At 38.5% G+C, this 23,784-nt stretch overlaps 1 protein-coding gene across 1 annotated transcript in view; it reads left to right on the top strand.

Moving 5' to 3' along the window:
- Nucleotides 1-21,405, top strand: part of LOC126484699 (whirlin-like) — a 157,397-nt gene extending 135,992 nt beyond the window's left edge. The window contains exons 4-5 of the mRNA XM_050108295.1: nt 9,354-9,432; nt 21,039-21,405. Of these exons, the coding sequence (XP_049964252.1) occupies nt 9,354-9,432; nt 21,039-21,181 (222 nt within the window). The 3' untranslated portion in view covers nt 21,182-21,405. The remainder of the gene's footprint in view (nt 1-9,353; nt 9,433-21,038) is intronic.
- The last annotated feature ends 2,379 nt before the right edge of the window (nt 21,406-23,784 follow it).

Here is a 23,784-nt window from a genome sequence, read left to right as displayed (position 1 = left end):
CGGCATGTCCTAATGTGCCATCAACTTTACGGCGAACGACAACATCTAAAATGTGGAGGCAGCCTCCTTTTCCTACTTCCATTGTAAATTTGATACTAGCATGAATAGAATTGAAATGCTCAAGAAATCGATGTAATTCATCCATCCCGTGCGGCCATACTATAAATGTGTCGTCCACGTACCTCCAGAAGGCCGTTTGTTTAAAAGTTGCTGAGTCCAGTGCCTTGTCCTCGAAGTCCTCTATGAATAAATTAGCTACCAGAGGGGAGAGTGGGCTTCCCAAAGCAACTCCATCAATCTGTTCACAAAATTCACCATTAAACTGAAAATATGATGACAAAAGCACTTTTTCAAATAAGGCCGTGATGTTCTTATCAAAATATTGGCCGATAAGAGATAGAGAGTCCTTTAAAGGTACCTTGGTATATAATGATACCACGTCAAAACTAACGAACACATCCGTACTATTTAGCCTGATATTGCTGAGTCTCTGAATAAAATCCATAGAATTACGAATGTGGTGACTACATTTTACTACAAATATTTGGCAGAAAGATACAGTGCTGAACCAATAGTCCCAGTTATAGGCCTCATAGACAGACCCTCTAGACAATCATCCTTACCCATCTTGTGGACTTTAGTTAGCCCATAAAATCTCGGTGGTGTTGCACCTCGCACTTTTAAACTTCTTATGGCTTCCTTTGGTAGTGATGAAGCGTTGAGCAAGACAGTAGGCCTTATTGTCACCTTGTTAGTAGGATCTTTGTTGAACTTCCGGTATGCTCCAGAACTAAGTAAACCAAATATCTTTTCCTTGTAGACTTCCTGAGGCAAAAGGACGGTAGCATTATCTTTATAAGCACGCAGGACGACTTTCAGTATACTCACGCAGTTTTCGTATTGCAAATCTCTCTTCCTTGAAAACTTTACTTTTTTGTGGACGATGTTTCGTAATTCCTCGGCAGCTTCCACGTCTGATTTCTTCAGCTGAATCCTCTGATTTTACTTGCGCGGTAGGATGCCCGAAATTTAATGGATTATTCATTACGCGGCGAAAAGTTGCAAATGCACATCATGTACGAATATTATTTCAAAAGTCCTCCACACTGTGCTTGCGCGACAATTATGGTGTCGTGGTCAAGCTGAAATTAATGGCGGTTGTGAGCGAGACTTTAGGCATGACGGTCGTATATGTGTTTGCTGGTTCGCGTGGTTGTGTCATGAGTAATTCGGTTTAAAAGAAGCTGAAACCGAGTATGGTCGGATTACACGTAGTGACCAGTGTTCCTGCATCAAATCAAATCCCTAGGTGGAATGAACCCAACGGAAATTCACAACGCTTTAAGAGAGATGTTGGGGCATAGTGTAATGGTTCGTAGCACAGGATCACAGTGGTCATATTTCCGTGAAGTTCGGGTAAGCACTGAGGACAATCTAGGAAATGGAAGACCATCAGCTGAAACAGACTACACCTCTCATGCTATTGTTAACGACATTTTTTGAGAGGGTCGACGCAAAACATGTGGGGAATTTGCGTTATGAGGAAAGAATGCCTGTAATTTCGGTTTAAAGAAAAGTTAAAGATTAGCAAAATTGCTACCCGACGGGTTCCGCATGATCTGAGAGAAGAGCAGAAAACATTTCGCAAAAGAATCGCAGAAGAATTGCTTCATTGTTATCGAACAGATGGAGAACAGTTTCTGAAAAGGGCTGTTGCATTGAATACGAGATTTTGAGCCAGAACTGAAGTCTTAATCGCTGTCCGAATCTCCACGCCCCAAAAATTCCCCCGCCAACGATGAAAGGTGAAACTGGTGATGATCTTAACATATGACATAAATGTAGTCCCCCTGCGGACGTCTGTAACAGGTGCGCACTACAAGCTGTTTCTGCAAAATGTTTTGCCCCAAAAATTCGTCAAAGAAGACCTGACATGTTTGTAGCTGATGTCCTAATTTTGCAAGATAATCCAAGACCTCATGCTGTCCTAGCAGTGAGAGAAACACTAGGCAAAAATTGATGGAAAATACTACGCCACCCATCATTTAGCGCTGATATGAGACCACAATATTTTTACTTCCAAAATGGAAGGAACAGATCAATGGAAAGATTTTGACATAACTGACGAAGCTTCCAGTGGGATGACCTGAGTAATCAGCGAGCTCAATAACAAAGGTGCCCTATCCGGAATACAGATGTTGCCAAAATGTTGGGAAGTGTCATAATCAAGAATAGAGATTGTATTGAAGGCCTGGAAAGGCATTTCGTAAAATAAATTATTTCCTTCAATTATATCTTACAGTGTGCACAACTTTTTAAATCAGCCTCGTATAAATGTTAAAGGGGAATATGTTGAAAAATAAAAGGATCTTGAAAACATTAACATTCATTATCAGGCCAGGACCTTTTCGGATCATCCACGTACAGTGAGTAAATATTGGCGCTCACGAGACGCGAGCAGTAGGCAGACCTATTCTCAGGAAAAAGTGGTGGCGGTTAAACTTTCAGTGGTGCTTGATATTGATCGTAAGAGAAATACCTGCGTTGGGAGTTAACAGAATGGTGCCGGTACTATGTTGAGGACCGTAGTTCACTTAAGCTCAATAGCTTAGCAGGGGAAGTCAAGTTATGGGCCCCAAGGTTGAGCGTTTCTATCTATAAATTTCCTTTACTTTACGTCTATGGTCACAAACATTTCGTCAACAGATTACCGGTTTCGGTATATAATGACCATCTTCAGATCTGCAGCAAAATATGGGAAAACATAAATACATTAGCAGATTGTCTACAGCTTAAAACAATAAAATAGACTATAACGAAAAGTACTACTGACATATATATATATATATATATATATATATATATATACACATTTGTGCGCTTTAAGTATGAAGAGGCATACCTGTTTTATATAAACAATGTCCTAATGCACTGCAGCCATAGTGGCATCGTCAAATGTTAAATACAAAATCAGCACCAACATCGTCAAATGTATATAAATAACAGCATATGCACGAGTCATGTTGTCAGCAGCACTACTGTTCAAAACAAACTGTAGTACCGTAGCCACAAGATGTTTGTGTTGTCAGTTCACCAGATGGCGCTACTGTAGGCATACACAAGACTTCAACGATTAATTGAACAGCGTAAAATAAAGGGGGGGGGGGATACAATCGGTAAAGTCTGTAATGGGCTTATAAGGTGAACGAGGCATTATAGTAATAAAAAGCGATGAAATGGAACACGACAAAAGTTTGCTTGTTAAAAAGAGGACGAGTTAAAATAACAGTAATTAACGTATGCTCAAGTGCCATTATTCTAGAAAATGACATAAGTAATGAACAGCTTCCATAGTGCACGGATTAATATAAAAACTATAAAGCAAATAGCAAAAGAAGCCACAATGAGTGAAAACATACTGCTGCATGTAATCAGCGCCCTCTGTTAGCGCTAACCCCAGAATTACGGAGGCGAGAAGTGGTTAGAGGAACGTGACCGCCAGAGGGCCGGCCCCTCATACCCAGAGGCACTCCGCTGCAAAAAAGTGTGATAAAATTCCGCACCAGTGGATGAACAAGATTATCTAGTTAATGCAGTATATTGAATGAACAGAGAAGGAACAAGAAAAAACTAGCGTTTCTACCTATTATAATGATTTTTCTTCTAGCGTCTTCGTCTCTGGCAGTAGCTTTTTCATACGAAAAAAATCCTCCCCTCTTCACAAGTAGTGTGTACTGGTTCTTATGTAGGTAGATCATACTTCGCAAAATATTGCGGTTTCAAACTAATATTTGGGGTGGTGATTTCTTGTAGGACATAGCGTGCTGCGGTATCTGTTCTCTCACTCTGACATCTGTGTACGGGTATGTCTTTTAAAACAGATCTTTGCCTTCACACTTTTGTTTTAGTTTCCATCAGTGTTGCCAATTTAGCGACTTTGTCGCTAGAAATGGCGACTTTTGCCTTCGTCTTAGCGACAAAAAAAACTTTTTAGCAACAAAAATAATTTAGCGACTTATCTGGCGACTTTTGGAGTACTGTCGACTTTTGGAGTACAAATCAAAACTATTTTGGGCCAGTATTTTCATTAACAAAACTAAGATTTTAATTATAGAATGGGCACTACACTGACATTGTTCTAGATTTACTAAGTTAAATTAAATTCTTAGCAGATCATGTAGCATTGTTTAGCATTTAGTAAACCTGAATGTGGGAATTGCCTACAGAGTAAGAGAACCTTGACTATAGAACAATTCACTATTCATTACCCACTAGCCTGTTATCGTCGATAGCGTATCGATCTATAATTCTTCAACTTTTGAACTCCCTTTATTTTTCGAATTTCAGTCAAATTATTACCACATGCGCAGTGGTAACGCAAGAACAATTCGGTGGGGGTATCTCAGACATTATTACGTTTTAAACAATGAACAATAGGACTGATATCGAGTTAACGAGTGAGTAGATTGTTTCATGACCTCTAGTTCGCCTCAGTTTTAATGCATTTTCATTGATTATAAATTGGTGAAACTTATGTTGTGGTGGCTTACATAATGGATTTACAACAGAAGAAGAAGCAGAACGCTCAAAAATATCGGGATGCGTGGGAAGCAGAACCTGAATTCAATGGGTGGCTGAAACCAGTCGTTGGAGACTTATCCAAGGCAAGATGTCAAGTATGTGCAACAGTGTTTTATGCTAAATTGTGTGATATTAAAAAGCATTAGAAAACTATTAAGCATAAACAAAAAATTGATTTAAAAAAAGAAACACAAACCACCTTACCTGTGAAAATTGTTCCGGAAACTACAGTTAGAATAGCAAGCAGAGCGGAAGACGCCCTTTCTTTATTTATTGCTGAAGATTGTTCTATTTTAGCTGTAGATCATTTAGGAATACTGTGCAAGAAGGTGTTTTCCGGTGATGAGGGCGCTAAAAACATGCTATTACATCGTAAAAAGTGCACTAACATTATAACTGAAGTTTTGGCTCCATATTTTACACAATCATTGGTTGAAGATATAGGTAACCAAAAATACAGTGTACTAATAGATGAATCCACAGATATATCAATATCTAAAATGCTAGGTATCGTTATACGGCACTATAGTGTAAACAGCCAAACCATTAGATCAGCATTTCTCAAACTCGCTGTAGTAGAAACTGCAGATGCAAGAAATCTGGCTGCTGCTCTTGTGAATTCTTTGAAAGATCTCAAACTTCCAATCGCTAGTATGGTAGGAATTGGCACAGATAATGCTTCTGCAATGGTTGGAATAAACAATGGGTTTTTCGAACAACTCAAGAGAGAATATGATCTGAAGCTTTTTTTTTTTTTTTTTTTTTTTTTTTTAAATCCGTTGCGTTTGTCACTCTCTTCAGCTTGCAGTTTCGCACGCCTCAGTGAATACCATACCTAGAAACATAGAGTTTCTTGTACGTGAAACTTACAATTGGTTCTCCATTTCACCCAAAAGACAAGAGGAATATAAAAGGATTATCAGACAATAAATTGTGGAAAACAGCCACTAAAATTTGGAAGGTCTGTGCAACACGTTGGCTTTCAATTGAACCAGCAATACGAAGAATTCTGGAGCAGTGGGAAGAACTAAAGCTACATTTTTCACTTGCCATGGTTCAAGACAATTGTTACACTGCCGATCTTTTGTAAAAGATATATTGTGACGACTCAAATCATCTTTACGTGTTTTGCCTTAAACATGCTTTAAAAGACGTACAAACAGCAATAAAAGCTTTTGAAGAAGAAGACAATGACCCCACTAAATTACTAGATACACTTGTATTTCTCATGCAGTCACTCGGACAAACAGTTTTTCCAACTGTTGATTTGTTGACAATACCAGTTCCAAGAGAATGTGTGTACGCAAATCCGAACCTTGCCTTTATGTTTGAACAGAAATTGTCTGAGTCAAGTTTGAAGAAAATAAAGTTTATTTGAAGAAGAGATGCATTCAGTTTAGTCTGAAAATCATAAAAGAAATTCAACAAAGACTGCCAAGTAACATCACGATCCTGAAAAAAATGTCAGTGCTGAATGTTGAAGAAACACTCAAAGTGAATAAAAATAATGCTGTAGCCAACAAATTGGGTTTTAGTGGCGATTTCATAGACGATATGCTGCAAGAATGGCATAATATCAACTTCATTAGGTGGAATAACACTACTAACACTATTCGATTTTGGAGTGAGGTTTTTCAGTATAAAAATGCCGCAGGGGAGAATCCTTTTTCTTTGATTTCACAGCTATCAATGACTGTTCTATGCCTGCCGCATTCAAATGCAGAAGTGGAAAGAATATGCAGTTGTATGTACATTATAAAAAGTAAACAACGTAACAGATTATCGTTAAAGACAATTAATGCTTTGATCATATTGAGAGACCAGCTGAAGAAACAAAATAAAGATTGTGCATCTTTTGACATACCGTGAGACATATTGGAGCTTATTGCAACGAACAAAAGTTACTCTTTTGCGACAAAACCAGTCGAACTGCAACATCATCTTTTGAGCGAAGTTCAGCCCTCTACATAAACTACAGTTCTGTCAGAGCATGAAACAGAAGAGTTGTTCGATCTTCTAAGCGACGACGATGAATAGCTCACATACCGGTATTTATATATTTTGTAACCTAATTTGAATTCTTGCTTTCTTTTGTTACAAATATAGTTGTATATTTCTAGTATATTTGACTACTGTGATTGAAACAACAATTATGATAACACGTTTACTTCAACGTTAGCGCATTTTATATGTATGTTATTGTAAGCGATGCGTCATTTAATTAAGACATAGCAATTACGTATGAGACGATTTTTATTAATATTTTATTACCCCCCCCCCCACACACACACACACTGGCTTATTGCACCATTCACTGCACGAAATTTTCAGTAAACCGCTAGTAAAATCAGTTTTAGCGTCTTTCTAGCGACTTCTGATATTGAATCTAGCGACTCGGGTTTTTTTAGAGTTGGCAACACTGGTTTCCATCGATCATATTATTTCAATTGGTCTTGCAAGCAAAAATTAGGTTGTGGTTATCACGGGAGACTAGTCGAGAGATAACTCACTTCGATATGAAATATACATTTATTGAACACTTGTACATACGACAATTACGGCTGTTACACATATCACGAGCAGAAAGTTCACGCCAGACTTGCTAGTCCGAAGAAAAAGGTTTCCCAATGATAGTGCGCTCTGCGCCAGAGACGCCACAAGCTCAACAATGCGTGATATGTAGGACACACCTTTTTCGGGAAAATGAATTCGATGCACATATACTGCACATAGTCTTAGGCATTGATTATCGAAGTTCTACTTGTGATCTAATTCGCAACAAACTGTGTTGATTAGCCATCGATAGTAATCAACTGCTCAGAACTTGTTCATTTTTATAGAAAACTAAAGACGAATCCAGGAAAAGGTAGCACAACTTCTAAGTTTCCTACGAATACTCAGTCGCTAAAGTTACCAACTGCCCAGATTTTTATCGTTCCCGAGTAACGGAAACACTCAACACTAACGCAGTGCAGAATAAAGATCTTTAGTACACGCAGTATTACTGATAATAACATCAGCATATTTATCCCATGGCTTTGCTACATACAAACACATTGCGTGGTACTAACATCATACGCACAAGAAATTGTCTGCAAATGACAAGTTTTCGACATTGCATTGTAATTACGTTTATTATGACTAGTATCGTGATTTCAGCTTTGGAACAATTTGCAAGTGCAGTATTTCATCCCATAACGCATGCCAAATGTATCACCCACAAAACTTTATATACATGTCATTGTCAAACGTTCTACATTACTTTGATATCTTTCTGTCATGTTATGTATTAATGTAAATAAAACAGTGTGCTGTAGTATGTATGAACATGCGCAAAAGAGAAATGACAGGATAATTAGCTCTTTATTACGCTGTGTCTAAATATGTTTAACACATAAAGCGAGGTTAAAACATTTTGGTTCTTACCTACGAAAAGTAAATTTTCCTCCTTTGACATACCACATACCTTGATTTGCATCCGACGGGGTAACTGTAATTCGACGCTGCTGTTTGAAATAAAGAAATGTGTAAAAACAGGGTAAATGCGTGCAGTACTAAAGTTTTGCTCTTAGCACAAGATGTTTTTTAATTACATGGAAGTTACTGAACAATTCCAGGTTGATGGGAAATACGCAGTACACTGTCCTAGCTCCATAGATATTTCTGTTCTGCAGATGTTACTGGCATGATCATGAACAGATAGCAGCAATCCATCGCAATGTCGCTACGGCTACAGATCACTTTGAATTCTAATGCGATTTGATGAATCGCGTCCGACGTTTGATTTGTCTAAATATTAAGTGTGGTTTTATTTCGTTTCTCAATGCCTACGTAGAATAAGAACTTTACGCTAGAATTTATAGTCATGGGGAGTAATTATCCGGAACACAAACCGCTCTGAAAAGTGAAGTTGAAGCTAGAGTTGGCACGTATATTAAGAAAGAAAACAAATATAAAAACATTGGCAATCTCATATTTTGCCATCATTAGTATTTTGAAAGTTGTGCTGTAGAAGCAGAAATTCATGGGAGTTCGTAGTTGCAGTCAGGATATTCAGAGCTTCATTTTTTTTCAATTATAAGAACTTAGTCACATCTACAAAATCAATTCCGAAACAATATAATGGCCACCTGATCATATTTAATTGCTGACCAGCAAATAAAAAGCAGTGGAAACACTAGCACAGCTTGAGAATTTGCTTGCGTACGTGGGACAACACACCGATGACTGTTAAGTAGTTTGCTGAATGATAATGATAACCTCTTTAATTTCCTATTCTAGCCCTCTGCTCAGTACTTCCTCAGTATGAGAAATGTTTGTCTTTCCTCATACTAACTTCCAACTTGTAGCCAAGATTTTGCAGTTCATCTTACTTTTCTCCACCAGAAGTTACTTTACTTTAATTACAGTGTTGCTTGATTTCTTATGCTGTATGCACCATTTCGTTAATAACATAACTTAGTGTCAACAAATAATATGCCAGTGGCTTAGAGTCAACCACGTGTAACATCCCTACTGTATGATGCAAATAATTTTTGTGTGATCCCACAGCTTATGATTTGCGTTATGGTTTAGTTTTCTGTGTCAGCTCAGAACAAAGGACAATCTGTTGACTTTCATTTTGAATGAGTAAATGAATGAATAACTTCATTGTTCAAAAATTTTGAAATAAATATAGGATGTAGACAAGCATAGAGATTTGATGTAGTGGTGGAACTGTAGTTTGCAAAAATGGAAAAAGTATTTTTCAAGCATGATGTATTTTTGTGCAGGAAAATGGTGCTGCTTTCGAAGCAGGTGGTCTTGAAGTGGGACAGCTGATCCTTGAGGTGGATGGTCAGAAGGTGGAAGGTAATGTAGTGATTTATATAGCTTATGTGATTTACTGAAACAGGTGACAGTTGAATGAAAAACAGGTCTGTAGACATACATTTTCCAATGAATTCTGGTGCACTATAAATATGTAAACTGGTACTGTTCATTAAGATTTGTTATTAACCATTGGCATTTGTGCTGAATGAATTTAATCAAGCTAGAAAAAATATTGAACACAGACTGACTTCAGAAGTACAACCGTTCTGATGTCTTTATTCACCCATTTGTAGAACATTGTTTTTGACAATGTTTCTACATTGCCATTACCTGACTTCTATCTTGCAATATGCTTATCTTCATTAGTAGATACTAGCTATAAACATGATGACATGGCGGTTTCACACCACAGCTTGGAACGAGCCTCATCTGTGATTGATGGTCCTCGGTAGCTGGTCGTTGACTGTGTGTCGTTTTGCGGTAATATGGTTTTATAAAGAGTTTTTAAATTATGGTCACAATGCTGCATTTAGTTTGCTTTACAACTTTATGTATTTATTGTCCCTTGTAAAAACATGATGATCAATTTGTCTGTAAGATTTGATATAGATTAATACTTCTACCAGACTACAAATTATTCAGGCAATGTTTATATCTTTACATGCACTTTCACAAGTGGGTTCCAATTTTACTGCTACAGAAACACAGTGACCACATGACGATGCCTAAGAGAGTGAGTTCCAAAAACGTAGAGAACATTTACAAAGATGTTTACACTGGCATTGTCTGGCAAATATGGTAGTTATTAACACTTTAACTGTTAGGTGGCAACTGCAACACAAAGATGTTGATCAAATGATTACCAGATGTGGACTGCCATACCTATTATGTGGTAATGAAACCAATAAATACATTTTAGTTTATAATAATACAACTCTGCTGGGTATTACCAAGCTTGATTGAAAATTCAAAGTTCACAATTTTCCTAATTCACTCAGTTCTAATAAATACATTATTAATATAACAATGAAAATAATCAATTATTGACAATATAATGTATTGGATAGATTAAAAAATCTACTCACCAAGTGGTGGCAGGGAAACACACACACAAAAGGGTCCAACTTTTACAAGCTTTTGGAGCCAATGTCTCCTTCTTCTGGCAGAAGAGTTGAAGGGGAAAGAAGAGGGGTGAAGGAAAATGACTGGGAATCTGAAATCTCAGTTAAACACGTAATTAATGCTTTGATTTCTTTGCTACCAATTACAGTAAAATATAACATTGGATATTTTTATGTGATTTTCTTGATTCTGTCAGATATTATTTATGAATAGGAAATATGACAATGTTTACACTGCAAACTGGTATAACTTTCACACACTTAACAAAAAATGATGCAGTATGAGTTTAAGAATGGAATATTGGTCAGCAAATAGCACAAATAAATAAATATGATTGTTAGCCAAAGAATTTACAAATGTTGCTCAGGTAGTGAACTCGATTTGATACTGAATACTGCAAAATAAGTTACTTGGCCTGTTACACTACATTCTCTTATCTTCTGGAACTAGTTCCTTCCTTGGGAAGGACAACAGTGTAGGTTGGGAAAGGTTAAAAAGGAAAGGCAGGTAACTCAAATCTGAGGATGAGAGGAACTTGCTTGTCCTCAGTGCAGGTGGAGGAGAAATTGAATGTAGATAAGTGAAAAGTCATAGCTACAAAAGTGTTGTAGTCACCAAAACAAGCCTGGTGCCCAACAATGAAGATAGCAGAAAGCAAACTCCATACCAGAGAAAAGTAATTGCTGTATGAAGATAGCTTGCTTACACTCTAGCAACTGAGCTGGTCACAGAGTGTTTATGTTTGTAATACAAGCAACACTAAATGGATCACATAATAAGCACTTATTAAAATTATATACCCAGTTATACTCAGCTGTGAGTGATGTATGATGTGTGGCACTTGTTAATGTACAACATACTAGTCTAACCTAATATACTGAAAGAGAACTATCTAATCTATAGAAGATCACTCTGGATTGCTGCAACTAAGTTATTTAGTTCTGGTTCCAGTTTCAATAGCACTTTCACATTTGGAATTAACTGTCTACGATCATTCGTCAGCCATCAGTAACACAATAAATGTAGAACTGTGACAGGAACTGTTGGTAATAATGTACTGGGTGAGTATGGATGGGTGTATGCAGTTATCTGTAAACAGCAGGTAAGATAACTGTATGCAATTTATTTTGTGGAAGGAGGAAGTAGTTTCTGGTGTCTGTGCTGTCTGTGCTACCTGACTTAGCTATTAACAGATGGAGCAGACTATTTGTAACTCTTGTAATGGAAATATAAATAGGTTCCCATTTATGAGTGCCATCTCAGTGGTGACTGGTCAGAACTTTCTGGTTCCAGACTAAAAAGTCGTAACCACCATACCCAAGAGGTGCCACATTTATCAATAGCACAAGGAAATCTGACTATAAACAGTGGCCCCTGTGTATCACCCCTGTGTTGGCTAACTAGACATAAAATTAATTTAATTACTTCAAACCTGCAACAAAAAATAAATGACATTGGAGGGAATAAGAATGGGTGTCATTGAAAAATTAATAACAAGGACCTACAGTATCACAGAGATTTATTAACTAATATCAAGGTCTAGAGAGAACAAACAAATAAACAAAAACTTCAACTGTGTAACATTTCATTAACACAAACCCAGGTTGGTTGGCAATAGACCTGGGAAGCCTAACTGGGATTTACATGTAAATGAGACTGGCTACTGTGAGTGGAAGGATCCCAATCTAGGCAAACAAGGACTGCTGTATCGTTCCACTGATTGGTCTCTAACATCTAGATACAATTAAGCATGCAATGGACACTGGGAGTGACTACTGCAAGAACAAGGTTTGCTATGAAAAAAGACGGTTGTGAAAATGATTGATAAGCTTCTGAATTTGCTGAAGCTGCTTAACATTACTGATATAGCCAGTGAAAGATGAGACGCTGTTGGGGTGCGGGCACTGCCGAAGTGTCATAATGCGGAAGTTGACCCCACGTCTGCTGGTGATTGTCTCACATCTGCAAAAATATAAAGTTTTGCCCGGTTGTTCAGATGTCTAACTGCTCTCTCCATAAGAGCTCTAGCGACTATACTCCGTGACAGTGAGAAGCGAGTCCCAGACTCTCCCATTGCTCAAAAACTTCAGAAAAACAGCCGTCCCCCCAATGTTCTTGAATAAAGTTATCATGGTCCAACAGTGGTTACCATGCCAATCATGTTTTCTAGCAAGGAGACCAATCCCTGCAGTGCAGTACACATTCTGTTCCCCGAAAAAACAGCCCACAATGCCTGGAGGTCCTGCAGCCAAACTCCTTTTGCATTTCACATGATGAGGGAAGCTTACTAGTGAAAACAAGCTCAATCTCATTCATAAAACAATGTAGTGGGCACTGTTTTGGCGGGGCATGGTGGCTTCTAAGAAATGCAATATCCGGAGAAATCCATCATCCTGTCTCACAGGTTACCTTGTTCTTGTAATAAACACATTAGCTGGACGCCAGCTCGATGCCTCGTTTCCTAGACCTGCACATAGGATAAGGAGACTAGGCTCCCACACAATGTCCACTCACTAATAACGCAATTAGGCTGGCACCAGGATGCCCGGTGGTGCTAGTTTCTAAAGAACTGTCATTTTGTATGCAGCCACAGCATTCCTGCCCTCTTGCTTGGCCCCTAGTGGAACAAGGCCACCACCAGAATGACAGCCCATAAACCACTGCCCTGCCCATTTTGATGACTCCAAAGGAATCCACAAACTGGCTTGCTGTTCAGGGGAAGTTCTAAAGCTGCCACTAATGCAATGGTCACCTCCAGTGCCCAAAAATCTGCCTCTATAGCTGAGTTTAATTCTAATACTGCTACTAAAGTCATGCAAATACTGTGAGATCAATCAGTGGTTTACACTATCCCTAATAGTCAATCAGATTAATATCATTCAGGGAAAATTGTGATACACCAAAGGCAAATGAAATTGTATGATAATCACCAAAACAGAATGAAAGGGGAGGTGTCTGATGGGTATTACCTTGGCAATGGCCTGCCCTGAAGCCACCGCCATCTTTCGAGTGGGTGGTCGGTCAAGCAGTTTGCCATGTCAATACCCATAGGCTCATCTGTGATGCAAAGTGTGATGTCTACTCTCATGTGCGCGTCATTGGTTGGCTGCAGCTGGTGGCAAAGTCAGGAGGGGGGGGGGGGGGGGAGGCTGCATTGAAATCTTGTCCGTCCGGAAAAGAGAGCAGCCAAGGAATTCTGCCTATATGTGCATGAGCAAATTGCGGCTTCATTTGATTTTTATGCACACTGTGACACCATTTCGAATATGTGTTTTACACATGTCATTGCCATGCTTCTAGGCATGGAACCCAAGATACCTTTCAATATTTGTACATGGTGAGTACGGGGTCACTGACTTAAAAAACTGTTGTCAAGGCTTGGTCTGTGGATGCACAAGTGGCTTTAAAATTAATATTAAAGCATGGTGTGGCCTCCCATGTAATTTTTCAATTAGAGATTTTATATCATTTGTGATGGATCTGTGCTGAGAAAGAAATATTATTAAAGTATTATCCTTGCTGTACTTCTTGTTGAGTTCTGTCATGTGTGACTTGAACATCTGTGCAAATCGTCTAGCAAGTCTATTAGCTTCAGGATGAAATGGTATGGTTTTGAAGTGTGAAGTGTCATTACTTTCACAAAGAGGTTGTAACTCCTGAGATGAATATCAAGTACCATTGTCCATAATTAGTGATTTTGCCAACCTCTCAATAGAGAAAATCCTTGACGACAGCTGAATTGTTTTCATAGAAGTAATCTGTGACATTTGTATCACAAATGGAAACTCTGGAAAAGCATCAATGACAATGAGCCAGTAGCTTCCCAAAAATGGTCCAGCAAAGTCAATGTGTAAACATGATCATGTTTCTCATGCATGTGACTGCAGATAATCTTGGCACAGAGGAACTAACTGGTATTTTGGGCTTAAATGGCATTCAGCCTGCATCATTTCTATGTCCTTTCCTATATTTTTCCAGTAACAATGATCTCCAGCAATACATTTAGTACTTACAATGCTCCAGTGCCATTGATGTAGCATTTGAAGCACTTTGAGTTTAAGTCCTTTGTGAATAACCACTTATGCCTTTCCTGATTCCAAATGTACACAATTTTTGGACTAACTTGAACATGGCATGCCCAGTATTTGCAATAAGGAAAGCATCACACTGTATGTCGCCTGATAATCGTTATCTGATAAAACATTGTTACTCATGTGAAATGTAGTTAGGTCAGGTTTGGATGCTCCTGCTGAATATTGGAAATGGTGGTGGAGGTATCTTAAAGTTTCCTCACCCATTTTCCTCATTTGCTTCAAGTTTAGCCAGGCACACCACCAACAGTTCCCGAGTAGCAGATAGTTGTTGCAGCTAAAAGTTGATTGCTCAAGAATATCGAATTCACGTAGGGGCCATGTCTGAAAAATACAACTCAGAAGACGATAATAAATTCTTAGAATTCTGCCTGAAAAGGAAAAGGGCTTAGCAGTCTGCAAATAGTAATAGTAAAGGCTACATTTATTCTAAAGTCTTTCTATAATTTTTTCATGTATCTTTTTGTGCTCTCCAGTATCTTTGTTGCAGCATGGGCAATGTTTCTTTCTGAAAATCTGCAGATCCTCGTCACCATTTTCTGTGTTGTGTTTCCAAAACAGTCAGGATGCCCAACATACAAGGTAGTAGCAGAAAGCAAAACCCCTATCACATTTTCTGTCATTGCTCTAGCAAGGTAGGTTACATGCACTCTAGCAACTGAACCGGTCACAGGGCAGTTATATCAATAATACAAGTATTAAGGGCAGCACTAAATGAAACACACTATAAGTATTTATTAAAATTACATGCTTAGATACATTCACCTTTGAGTGGCATAAGATGCTTACCAATTGTTAATGTCCTACATACGAGTCAAGCCGTTACACTGAAAGAAAACTATCTAATCTACAGAAGTTCAGTCTGGTCTGCTGTAACTAACAGTTATTTAACTTCAGGCCTGAGTGTGAGACTCAGCAAATACTGTCCAACAATTGCCAGTTTATATCAGTAGGTTATAAATGTGGCAACTGATGATCTGTGGCAGCTGATGATGACTGTAGAACTATGACAGGCACTTTCGCAGGTCTTGAACTGGGTGAGATGGTCAGTGAGAATTTTCTTGGATCCTTGCCTAGATGTTTTGAAGAGATATGATGGTGGTAATTGTTACATGCTTTGTGCACCTATCTTTTTACAGGTGTGTGAATCTCTGTTAACTTCTGCATGTTGCCATTTGTGCATTCTCTTTTGAACTGAGTATGCTACAGTCTTTACTTCTTCAACATTTTCTGGATTTTGTTATTAAACCACAGTGGGTCTTCTTCATTCTTAATCCATGTAATTGAAACATACTACTCCAGAGTGTGACTTACAACCCATTTAAACTTTGCCCATAATTCCTTTACAAGCCTTATACTGGAACTCAATGGTGTCCATTCAGTGACTAAGTGGGATATTAGCAACTTATTATCTGATCTTTCTAGGAAAAATGCTCTCCTAGTCTTCTGGATTGATTTGTCAACATTAGTAACCATTATCTCTTTGGTGACATTGAGATCACTAATCCTTGTCCCTACACTCATATACCAATGATAAGGTCAGGCCTTTTTGTAGCTGTAATGTCTAAAATACATACGTCAAAAAAAGTTTTGCATCATCTTGGTTCTGAGAGTTCCAGAACCTGTATAGAAAATTGGAATAGAGATCAACATAAACATCATTTTTGTCCTTTTTATTGCTCATGAAAACCACACATTGCATGTTGTAGCACCATACAGCGAGACCTTCAGAGGTGGTGGTCCAGATTGCTGTACACACCGGTTCCTCTAACATCCAGTAGCATGTCCTCTTGTATGATGGATCCTTGTATTCATCATGGGATACTATCCACAAGTTCATCAAGGCACTGTAGGTCCAGATTATCCCATTCCTCAATGGAGAATCTGCGTACATCGCTCAAGAGTGGTTGGTGGGTCACGTCATCCATAAACAGGCCTTTTCGCTCTATCCCAGTCATATTCAATAGGGTTCATGTGTGGAGAACATGCTGGCCACTCTAATCAAACAATGTTGTTATCCTGAAGGAAGTCATTCGCAGGATGTGCATGATGGTGGTGCGAATTGTCACCCATTAAGATGAATGCCTTGCCAATATGGTTGCACTATCGGTCGGAGGATGGCATTCACATATCGTACAGCCATTACAGCACCTTCCATGACCACCAGTGGCATATGTCAGCTCACATAATGCCACCCCAAAACAGCATGGGAACTCCACCTTGCTGCACTCACTGGACAGTGTGTCTAAGGTGTTCAGCCTGACAAGGTTACCTCCAAACACGTCTCCGACAACTGTCAAGTTGAAGGTATATGCAACACTCATCGGTGAAGAAAACTTGATGCCAGTCCTGAGCGGTCCATTCGGATTGTTGTTGGGCCCATCTGTACCGCACTGCATGGTGTCGTAGTTGCAAAGTGGACCACACCGCGGATGTCGGGAGTGAAGTTGCACATCATGTAGCCTATTGCATCCACTGCAGTAATAGCCCTTGGGTGTCCTGAGCGAGGCATGTTGTCGACGGTTCCTGTTCTTCCTCCATGTCCGAACAACATCACTTTGGTTCACTCCGAGATGCCTGGACACTTACCAGGTGCGATTGAGCCACAGTATTGACCATCTAGGCCTGGCTGTACTACAGACAACATGAGCCATGTATCTGTTTCCTCGTGGAATGACTGGAACTGATCAGCAGTCGGACCCCCTCTGTCTAATAGGCGCTGCTCATGCATGGTTATTTATATCTTTGGGTGGGTTTAGTGACGTCTCTGAACAGTCAAAGAGACTGTGTCTTTGATACAATATCCACAGTCAACATCCTTCTTCATGAGTTCTTGGAACTGCTGTGATGCAAAACTTTTTTTGATGTGTGTATTTCCATTATGTGTGGACTGTCGAACTAGCTGCTCAGGACAGTTTTCAGAAAACATACTCAGAAGCACTTCATAAAACTGCCTGTCTGTATCCCATGCAGTGATCCATAGACATCCCAGTCTATACTCAGCTAATGTTTCATAATCTGATACCGATCATAGGCTTTATTAGAATGACTCTGGAACTATATGGTAGAATTATGTGGACAGAAAAAATTCAATAATTAACCTGATTTTATGTAGACCTGTTATATGTATCCAGATATCTTCACAGTCACTCTCTGATTTGACCCCATTAAAGACAGTATTTTTGTCAATTGCAATGAACATTCCCCCTCCTGTGGAGTGTGATCTGTCTTTCCAATATATGTTCTATGACTCACTAAATAATTCAGAGCTTTCTACTTCCGGGTTCAGGCACCTATTGGTCCTGAGAATGATCTGAGCACAAGAAATTTCCTGGAAGGCATTAAATTCAGGAACTTTGTCACAAATACTTGAACAATTTACTGATAAAAGTTTGAGAGTCAAAGTGTCTTTATTCTGAACACGTTCTTATTTCATTATCTGTGTGTTGAATGGTGAGTGTATTTCAAACTACAATTGAATGGTGAGGGCACTTCGAACTACCACTTAGCCTAAAAAGCACCTCGTGCCCTCCACAAGTATTCTGCTACCCAGGCAGCCTTCCTTTGTGTAGTGTACACCTGATCTATCACGGGGAGTCCTAAAACTCTCCACCCAATAACACAGGTCCAGAAATCTGTAGCGAAGATTGTCACACAGTCGGCAAAACCATTGACTTGAGACCCTTCACTTGGCTCCAAACTAAAGGACCCCGATCAGCTCTTGGAACAATGCTGTATATTGCAAGCTCTGCTTTCACCCCTTGCAGTAGGTCAGCAGCCTACACCACTTGCACCAACAATCCGTATGAACTGAGGACAACATCAGAACCCAAGTGACAGTAATAGTTGGCGCTGGTGTGAGCTAGAACTTGTAGATGGCTGCACCCAGTAGCTCAACAGCTGCAGACAAGGCCCCTTCACATCTCATATGAGGCCCCCTGACAGACACACTGAGTCTGGCCCTGAATGGTGTTTCCCTATGAGACCCCATAATGCACCTAATGTTAGAGCTCCCAATAACTGGCAAACCCCTCCCCCTATTTGCTTGCTCAGACTCAGTTGATGGAGCAGCAACTTATCCACTCACAGGGTGAATGGCCGAGGTCAGATGGCCAGCCTCCACATTGGCTCTCCTTCTCGAGCAACGCAAACACGTTACTACCTGCCACTCACCCTACATGTCAGGTACTCTAGAAGGTGCCTCAGCAGCAGAGGCCGTGCACGAAACAAGCGACACTTAATATGTCCCATGGGATGTGCAAGAAGGTCCACTACTGCTACATCCGCAGACATCAGGCTGAAGACGGCTGACCATAGCCAAAAGCACCTTGAGCTATTCACAGACTGCGAACAGCTCCTCCAAGACACACATATCCTCTCCATCCCTGCTCTACTAAGAAAACAGAAAAAAGTTAAAAACATAACTAGCTGTTCCAGTGGAGCATAATAAGCAACATCTGGAATCTGATTGAGTGACTGGGCTGAAATAAATGGTTGCTGGTCCATCAAAACAAACAAATGTATGACAACTGTGCTACAGACTACCTGAATTTACACTCCACAGTTATAAAATGTGAGATTACACCTCTTAAATAGAGAAATACATAAAAAGAATGTATAGTACTTTCTACGTGAACAATCAGCTATTTGAAACCTTTTTGGGAGATGGGTGACATGTACATTACATATTGACAGAAAGCTAGCACAAAAATGAATTTTGAAGCAGTTTTTAAAAATAATGAAACAGTCTTAATAGACTGATTTGTTATTGTGGAGGAAACCTGTGGCCACAACTTTTTCTGCGATGAAACAGCAGTGAAAGCAGTTGGGGCGGGGGGGGGGGGGGGGGGGCAGTAGAGAATGGAGGAGAGTTGTCTGTGTTTGTTCCTTCAGACATTATTGGGTCTGGTTGTGGGTCGTTAAAGGATATCCAAAGCTGTAAAGGCAACTGCTCGTGTAAAGCAGGAAATCTCAGTTCGAGTTATGGTCCAGCATACTGACGGTTGTATTCACAGCTGCAAATACATTTTGTGTAATAATCAGTAAGTGAAATCAAAGTAAGAAATAGTATTGGCAAAAACCAGGTACATGTTAAAAATGTTTTGAAATAGAAGCTGTTGGCAGCTGAGACAAATTTCATTTTTCAAGACAGGGAAAATTGTTAAGACATTGAAGAAACTCGATTCATTTGCAAATATCATGTGTTCCATGCTAGAAGAACTTATTCCATTTCAAGGTGTGTGACTGATGAAGTTTCACTTAAATGTCCATATGTTATATAACTGGTTTTAAAAATATACAGAATTTTACTCACCATAAAACTCTGTAACTGAAGAATTAACAGTGTCATCAAAAGGGCTTTAATATATTACACAGCACTTCAATATGTAGAACTTATAATATTTACAAATGCAGCACAAAACACATTATCATGTGTCCCAACAACAGCAACAGTAGAAATTGCCACAAACTATTTGTGTTGGACTCTAGTGCACATTCCTTCCTGTGATTCTAAAATTGAAACACCCAAGGAAACATCAACTGTTCATAGGTACACTATCCTACATTAGATATATCCCCTACAATTATGATCAACAAGTGCTGTATATGTGTCCCAGTAAATATACAGTATAATGTTCAGTCTGTCTCATTTATTACCAGACTCTTACCACAACAACAGCATCTAGTGAAAAGCTCAAAACATCCATGCTGTGTCCTCAGGGAGTCTAGTTAGTTTTACAAGATCTTTGGTCACTTGTCAGGAAAGATTCAGCCAGTTTTTATTATTATTATTATTATTATTTGGTCCCTGCATTCTATAGTGCTCAAATGTTTGAGGCATAAGCTAACTGGAACCTTTATGCACAGAACAAGATACAAGTATAAAAATATGTATAGTTGAAAACTATTTACATATTTCCAGTACCAGCCTCACTATCTGTACCTGTGTTTAAGGTACACAACTGTAAATTTTGTATGTTGTTTCTGTGCTGCCACAACTAGCAACAAGTTACTAGAAATTTCCTTGAAATATTTTTATACATTTATTTAGTAGGTGTAAAGTAGCTACACAAAGAGCAGGTATACAATGAAAGGAAAAGCTTTTCTCATTTATTACAGTAAATGTAAATTCTGTTAAGAATGTGTGTCCTAAAAGACATAACTGCATGATTGCTTACAAACAAATTGACATGAATGTTAAACAATGGAAACTCCAGGCTGTAATATCAACAATATAATGAAAAGGATAAACTGGTAGTCACCATACAGATGACATGTTGAGCTGCAGACAGACACATTTAGCTTCTTTTCACTGTGCTTTTCTGCAACTCAACATGTAATCTTTACAGTGAGTAGCAATCTATCCTTTTCATTATACTGTTGATGTGAATGTTACATGCACATATCATTAATTATGTTTCTCTTCTACAGGTATGCAACACCAGGATGTTGCAAGACTGATAGCAGAATCTTTTGCCCGAAGGGAGCGGAGTGACATCGAGTTCCTTGTGGTTGAGGCAAAAAAATCGAACCTAGAGCCAAAGCCGACAGCACTGATCTTCCTGGAGGCCTAGCAGTTGCTCTCCCTCCCTTGAGCCTGAGCTGCAACAAACCTCCTAGTCCTTGTGTCTGCCCTCCAGCACTGCTGAACTTATCTTGCCAGGAATTTGCTTGGCCCATGCACTCTGACATTGTAAATATTGTGTGTCATGGGACATACCCACTCTGCTGCTGTTTCCTATCAGAGAGAATGCAAACTGCTTTATGTGTCACCTTTACGAATGTAAAATAATCAAGAGACAAGGAAAGCCTTGGAAGATTATGAGGAGTGGACCAGCAAGTGCCTACCTGTAAACACAGCCAGCAGTCAGTCTGAGTGTTTTTCACATAATTTATGTTGTGTAATCTTAAGTAGTGTTAAATTTGGAGGGATTACAAGGGTGATGGCTGTTGTTTGTTGTAGATCTGTTAACTGTAACACAGTTTCCAAAATGGTTCTAGGGAAGGGAGTAAAAAATAAATCCTTACTGTGCAGCTGAAACTGCATATTCCCATTTTGTATACATCAAAGGTTTACTATGCAACAAACTAGATTCATTACAAAATCATTATTCGACAAAACATTTGTAATCTACATGCACACAAAAACAGAACAGACATACACAAAAGAAAGAAATCACATAGTTTAGGATGCTGCATTCTTTAGAACAGTTCCTAGAAAATGTATTTTTTTAGAGTAGTGCTACAGATTATGAAAGGAAAAGATGCATAAGATCAAATGTAACAAAATGGGAAGTGTTTCTTTCAGTTACTGTTAATATGTGGTCAGATTTTTTATGCTGTTACTATACTTACTGGTGTATGTATGCTGTGAGAGTTGATGGCAGATAATTGTCAACTGTTTTATGTATGCAAATTTTATATGTATGCTAATGTGACAAAGTGTGCCAAAATAGACAGTAAACAAAACTGTGAAAGATCTATTGTAACTTTGAGCTTTTTGATGCAGATTTATTACACACGCAGTGAACTTACATAAATTTATATCCTTGTCTAGCCTACTAACTGCCTCAAACTGAACCATGATGCACTTGTCTTACCCAGTTCACTGTGCATTGTTAACTGTAGATAGGTGTTGCTACTGTGTAAATGTGATGTCAGTGTGTGATTTTAAGATGCTGATATATTTTGTTAAATGCTTGCATTTGAATTGACCTAATTCAGTTTCACAATCTTTGTTGAAATAGCCATTTTTGTATTTTGAAACAGACTAATGATCACAGCATTTTTGGAAAATGTTTCTTATAGATTAGTGGGTCACATTAGAGACTTAATGCTTGACTGAAACCACAGAAACTGAAACCCACAAAATTTGTTTCATTCTTGAATCAATGAAATATCAGTGATGTGTGCAACATATTAAAAATGGATCTGACCAACTGTAAAGGCATGCTTTAAATGCAGAAAAGGTAGTAACAAAATGTGTTCGTTAGTAAGAACTAATTCCTAAGTTGCTGTGGAAAAGTTTCTTTTCTACGTTCACATGCACTGTAAATTTTTTTCTCCACGTAACATAGAATATTCAGCTAAAACTTGAAAGGGCCTAATTGTAGTGTTTGTTGCCTTATTAATCTTTGATTTTTTTCTTTAAAGAATAAAATTTCAGTGAATATTGAAAAATAAATATACTTTCATGTTCGATGAAACTTGCATTTCATTATTCCTTGGTAATTTTTGTTCAAATGGCCTCAAACATATACACTCTCAGCCACATTCAATCTTTTTCTTTAAGATTCATTATCGTCATGCCCTATTCTGTCATTTTATTTTGTGATGACATGTTCATCTATAAATCAAAATTTAGATGGGTAAATGACATTCAATGACAGACCATACTCATGTCACACTGTTGTTCAAATATTGATCACATATTAATCATATTTCAGGAACACTGACAAAGAAAATTCAGCCACCGATTTCTTTCTTAGAAAAGGCATAAAAAGAAATGTGGTAACTTTTGTTAAGGTTAATAGTTTTGACATTACAGTGATTCAGTGATTGCATGAAATTCTCATGCAACCTTTATGTGCTTTGTCACAGAATGACAAAAACAGTTGTAGATGCCATATTATGTCTGTATTTAGCACAATTATTTTGTTTTCCTCCAGTGGGAAATAAGGTATTTAGAAAAGTATTCACACACAGCCACCATTGTCTCCCAACTTGAGACTTTATTATCATCTAGGTGAATGTTAACTCTTTACTTTTCTGAAGAAAACATTTACCATCCTTGCTATCACCTGTTTTAAAACTGAAACAGCTTTTCTGCACACAAAACAGTGGCTCTTCTTTCACTGCTCATATTAACATTTCCTGTTCAACACCTTGATTGGTATTTTTAGCAGAAGTCACAATTTCCCTATCAGGTTTGCTTTTTGTTACAATACCTAGCTCATTCAGAAAGATGTTCATGTATCTGAAGGTGTCATGTTTACGTAACTGTAATATGTCACTTGTGATACTTTTTTATGTAGATGCAATGATAACAGACTTGTCATTTACTTGTATTTGTAGGAATCAATTTAGATGCATCATCCAATTTTATCTTTAATCAAACACTTTTTTTATCCTGCCAAATGACAAGTCTAATGATCTTCCAAGCTGCTTTTACATACAC

Source organism: Schistocerca serialis, chromosome 6 (genome assembly GCF_023864345.2).
Source record: "Schistocerca serialis cubense isolate TAMUIC-IGC-003099 chromosome 6, iqSchSeri2.2, whole genome shotgun sequence".
Lineage (NCBI taxonomy): Eukaryota > Metazoa > Arthropoda > Insecta > Orthoptera > Acrididae > Schistocerca > Schistocerca serialis.
This window is presented reverse-complemented; position numbering and strand designations above follow the sequence as displayed.